The sequence below is a fragment of the Cololabis saira genome, chromosome 6 (genome assembly GCF_033807715.1).
Source record: "Cololabis saira isolate AMF1-May2022 chromosome 6, fColSai1.1, whole genome shotgun sequence".
Taxonomy (NCBI): domain Eukaryota; kingdom Metazoa; phylum Chordata; class Actinopteri; order Beloniformes; family Belonidae; genus Cololabis; species Cololabis saira.
The window spans coordinates 28,021,743-28,027,418 of NC_084592.1; the positions used below are offsets into that span (position 1 = coordinate 28,021,743).

Consider the following 5,676-nt stretch of genomic DNA (forward strand, 5'->3'; position numbering starts at 1 on the left):
GGTCAGAAGGATCAGAGAAACTGGTGGGCAGATCACTTAGGGTGATAGTCCAGAGCAAACGTAGAAGGGCTGAGGATGCAGCATGAGGATGCTGACGGAAGAGAATGCATTGTGCAGCACCAATAGATGGAGATACCAGTGAGCGAGGAGGTGCCGTGGTTTCTCTTCTCCTGTATCAGCTAGTAAATAAACCCTCCTGTTTCAGTGGCCACTGAACTTATTCCACCATTACCTGCAATGACTTTGCCAAATTCTTCACAGACAAAATCCAAAATATTAGACAAGCAGTTGGTTCATCAGCAGCAGGTTCAGCATACAGTATATCGGATAAAACTGAGATGCTAAACTGTTTTAAGAAACATTTCATAGCCTCCAGCTCCTTGTTTGACTCTTCATGTGATGGTAACTCAACCACTATCCCCCTTGTTAGCCCAGCCATAGGTAACCAACATTTATTTTTTACCCCCTTCTCTGTTAAAGAGATTCTTACAGCCTTAAAAGGCGAAAATCAGCAGACCCTGATAATATCCCCCCCTACTTCTTACGTTTGGCTGCATGTATTATAGCTCAGCCTGTAACTCACATTTTTAATCTTTCTATCCAGAGAAACGTCATTCCTGATGTGTGGAAAACTGCCCATGTCCTCCCTCTCCTAAACGGGGGCGACCCCACTTTATTGAATAATTATAGACTCATCTCCAAGCTCTTGATTTTAGCAAAAGTTCTTGAAAGGCTGCTGAATGACCAGGTCAAGGACCACCTGAGCTTGAACAATATTTTATCTCCTTTTCAGTCAGGCTTTAGGAAGCAGCATAGTACAGCAACTGCTGCCATTAAGGTGATAAATGATATTGTGGAAGCCATGGATGCCAACAAATACTGCGCTGCCCTTTTTGTTGACCTTTTAAAGGCATTTGATACAGTCGATCAGAGTATTTTATGTCAGCGACTGTTTACAATTGGAATGTCAGACCATGCTGTTGGCTGGTTCTCTAACTACATTTATGGCCACAAGCAGTGTGTGTAGTCCGATGGTCTTAGCTCCGGGTTCCTAAACAGTATAAATGGTGTGCCGCAAGGTTCCGTCTTAGGACCCACTCTTTTCATTATTTACTTGAATGGGGTTTCAAATAAAAAGAAGGTGCCTGCTGTTTTACCCTGTATTATTTCTGCTCAGGGTACCCATATTGAGTCTGTGGCCACTTATAAATACCTTGGCATAACATTGGACGATACCCTTTCTTTTAGATGCCATATTAACCAATTACTGAAGAAACTTAAATTAAAGCTGGTGTTTTTCTTTATAAATAGAGCCTGTGTTTCTTATCAAGCAAGAAAACATATTGTTTCAGCCACTTTCTTGCCACTCCTGGATTATGGCGATCTTGTTTATATGAATGCCTCTGCTCACTCCCTACATCTACTGGATGCTGCATATCACGGATCTTTGAGATTCATAACTGGTTGTAAACCCCGTACACATCACTGCACATTGTACTCTCTCACTGCCTGGTCTTCACTCTCCATTAGTAGAACAACCCACTGGTATCTATTTTTCTATAAATCCATCATTGGACTACTCCCCTCCTATTTGTACACATACCTGACACGGAAAAAGTCTGATCATAGCCTCCGAACTTGGCAAAAAGGCATTCTCCTATCCTGCGCCTGGAACCTGGAACAGGCTCCAAGAGAAGCTGAAGCTGTCCAGTTTTATTTTGCTAGGGACTTCAAATTACTTGTAGGAAGGCTGGTGAGACAGTCAGTGGGGGTCTGCACGTGTACTGTATTTAACTAGTTCCTTTTTTATTTAATTTTATCATTACTAATTATCTTAGGTTTCTGTTTTGTTTTTGTCCCTTGTATGTTCAGTTAGTCTGTAACTTTGTGTTTTGCTGCTGCCTATCTAAAACAGGTTTCTCTTGTAAATGAGACTCTGCGTCTCAATGAGATTTTACCTGTATAAATAAAGGTTAATAAAAAAATGTTTTAATAATATCTGATGTCTCAGCAGGACCTGGGTCTTCCTAACAATCCAGTTAGATTCACTCATTCAGAACTCTGCTACTCACGTCCTCACTTTCCTGGACTACATGGAAGGCTCCTTGTGATGCCCAACAGAGGAAACCTGGCTTAAATTTCTTCAGTTTCAGCATGAGACTCTGCCTGCCTTCGAAAGCCCTATCAGTGTGCTAAATGGCATTTTGAGAATAACATTTTCATTGAAAATGTTATACTGCTTTATTTATTATTTTTTTTATTAACAGTGTAGTCTTGCAGATGGTACTGAGCACAAGTCTGGCTGTTGTTGAGGTCAGTAGGACCTCTGTGTTGGATGAGCTCCTCCATGATATCCATCTAATGGACAAAAATACTGCAATATCCATATCAGGGGTGCCCAAAGTCGTTCCTTGAGGCCCGCAGTCCTCCACACTTTACATGTTGCCTTGCTTCAATACACCTGATTCTTCTTAAAGATCATCACCAGCTCATCATTTAGGTATGCACAAGTCTGATAATGACACAGCCATTTGTATCATGATGGGACCGACTTTGGGCACCCTGATCCATATACCAAAGTCCAGCTTTAGAGTGTTTAATTGAAATTGGAAAACAACTATTTGTAAAAAAACTAACAAAAAAAAATATCTGTGGGTATAACTTGACACTGGAAGCTACAGGAGCTTCAGGTTCGGTAGAAGAGTGTATTTTAAAAGGGGAATTTTGTGGGGTAAAAAGTACAAGATACTGATTTTTTTTTTTTTTAATGAAAAGGTTGTAATTTATTTTAAAAAAACGGTAATTTTCTTTAATAAATCACAAAGCAAAATAAATGTACAAGCCCTTTCAGAAATGATTCTGCCCATACAGAACGTGGATTTAGCCAGACTGATTCTGCTGAGGATTTGTTATCTTTCTAACCAATTAGATGCCAAGTTTGCTTTTACACAAACCAGCAAGGGGAAACCAGAAAATACACAAACTGATCCCTAAACCACTTACACTTACTACAGCAACATGGTTTAAATGACAAGATCTTTGGCAATCGGTCAGCTTGTTGCAGCGTTTGCTTCTCTGACGTTTCCGGAGAAAATAGCCACAGACACTTCTTGCAGTGTACAAGTTGTGTTGAGGTAAGAGCCAACAAAAAACAGCTGTCTTTCTCTTTAACTCAGATCCCATGTCTTGAACTCCTCAGTTCCACATTTGCACACACAAACACTTACACCCTATCTGATGGAAAGTCCATCACCTGGTGCTGTTTGCAGCTTGTGAACATGGCACACTGCTGTTTCCTGTAATACAGTTCCTGTTTGGAAGAGTATGAAAGCACAGCTTTAAAGATTTGGATACATTTTATCTAAAAAATGTCTCTTTTGTATTGGATTCTTGATCAGCTGACAAATACTTTAGATTGAAACATGTATTTATATACAGACTGTTTTAACCGTATGAGGAGCCCTCATTTACAAAAAAAAGGTATATGGCTAGTAGATGCTGCGTTAACGTCATCTGTTCTCTCAAAACCTTTCTCTTTTAAATCTCTTGTCTTTTTCTGGCTTTCCCTGTCTTCCCTCTGCTTCTCATTGCCTTTTATTGATCACTCCAACACACCATTCCTGACAGAAATGCCAAGGTTTCTATTCAGAACTCATTAGTCTGGTTTACATTCATGTTTTTTTTAGTGTGCATTTTGAATTCCACCTTTTTCCACCAGTTAACTTGATTGTAGTTACAAACTATTGTTTTTTTTACTTCTACTTTATAACAGCCAACTTTGATCATATTGCCTCCTGCTGATGACACCCTAGTCCTAGTAACCTACTCAAATTCTGTAACATCTGCTCATTCCCTGCTTTCTCATTAGCTGTAGCTTGAACAGGGGATACCCAGATGGCTCCGGATGTTTAACATGTCACAATATCTGTCAGCAGTCTTAAATGGATTGGTGGTGCATTAGCAAGTGACTTAGAGTCGATCATATATAATGATTGAATGTCAATGGGCAATTTCCATCTACTCACAATTTTGCCAAACGGCCAGTCTGCGAGCTTCGGCTACACGATCTCTCTGGTTGGTACTCTCAACATGAATGACATGCAAGGAGAATATTGCCTCAACCAATGTATCTTCCTTGTCTTCATTTGTTTGTATGAACGTAAAGTAAATGTTACAGTGGTTTATATCACCTCTAGCCAGAAAAAGTGGCGTTTGAGGGCTTGTGGGTCCATCCCCACCTCTCAGCACATTATTTTCAGTAGCTCTTTCATCAACGCAATGGTTCTACATGTCAGAATGTTTATCATTTGCTATACCTACATGTATTTAGTCAATGTTTTGCAAATATTTCAAAGTGTAATTCTTACATAGAGGAGCTTTAATATGGTGCCGCATGTTAGGCTGAAGATAAGAACCTTTAAAACCTCTTCAATAATTTTATTGTCTCCAGGGGTCCAAATTGTTTTACAGCCAGCATACATTACACATAACACACATTGCAAAGCAAGCAAAAAAATAAATATTGAAAATATTAATAAAAAAACATCCTTTTCAGCTATAAAAAAAGGCTGACAGCAACAGGAACAATGAGTTCTTAGACCGACCGGTGCTGCACATCGGCACATTATACAGTAGCTGCAGCCAGAAGAAAGCTGCACAAAATCTTTAAAAACATGGACTTTCTTGAAGTTTCTAATTTTGTACAGGTCATCCAGATTAGTTAATGTCCCTACTGCAACCTTTCCACAAAGTTCGACAAGACTTTGAAGATGATCAATTTCTCATTGCAACTGTATGATTTGGTGTTTTTATCTTTACTTCTGATACTACTTTCTGTAACTTCTGCTCAGGATGGTGGTACTAAATATACTGATAAACATGTAACTAATCACAAGCAGTGTCTGAGTGAAATTTCTTCCTCCAGTTTGTCTTAACAATTGTTATAAACTCTATTCTTGCTTTTAATGGCCCTGTAAAAAGTAATTTTCATCTGAATGCAAGTCTTGTTTAGGGTCCCAGAAACAGCAATAAACAGCAATTTTATGATCCTGAATAGGAGCCACTTAGAAACAGAGGCAAAAAAAACAAACAAAAAAGGAACTTGAAACATGCAAAGTCATTTTTCCTTATCTCATTACGGCACCTTTTAGTCAGTCAAATTCTGGGATAGACAGACAGAGAGTCACTGGAAAGCCTGAGATCTTGTGAACATGGGAGTTGTTCTCTCCCAACCACCACAGCCTGTGAGGGGATGGTTATGAGAGAAGGCTGACAAAAGGGGGAGGAAAATTAGGCTCACCAGCATTCTTCTCATTTAAAGCTGTAACTACACAAAAAAAAAGCACTCGCGCAGTCTGGGCTGGGTCTGCTTGCTGCTTACAGGGAGAGGCACTCTTGTATTCATGGTGGTGCACTGATAACCTGAGCACTTTTTTTCTCCTTTTGATCCCTTTTTCCCCTTTTTCTTTGCACACAAGGACGGCTCATGCCTGTCTTATAGACATGATGAGCTCTGTGCATTTAAGGACTTTGGGTTTTCTGGTCGTCTCCGTTGTTCAGGTTTTGATTGTAACATGTCAAGATGGGAACAGTGGTAAGTGAAGCACCCTGTTTGCTGTTTGCTTTAACACCTAACTGGTTTTGGATAAACTCTGACCTTCAAATATTAGTGTGGAC

General features: G+C 39.7%; 1 protein-coding gene across 1 annotated transcript in view; it reads left to right on the plus strand.

Annotated features, from left to right (window-relative positions):
* The first annotated feature begins 5,340 nt into the window (after positions 1 to 5,340).
* Positions 5,341 to 5,676, plus strand: part of col5a2a (collagen, type V, alpha 2a) — a 52,874-nt gene continuing 52,538 nt past the window's right edge. Inside the window, exon 1 of the mRNA XM_061723883.1 lies at positions 5,341 to 5,593. Coding sequence (XP_061579867.1) covers positions 5,503 to 5,593 — 91 coding nt within the window. The 5' untranslated portion in view covers positions 5,341 to 5,502. The remainder of the gene's footprint in view (positions 5,594 to 5,676) is intronic.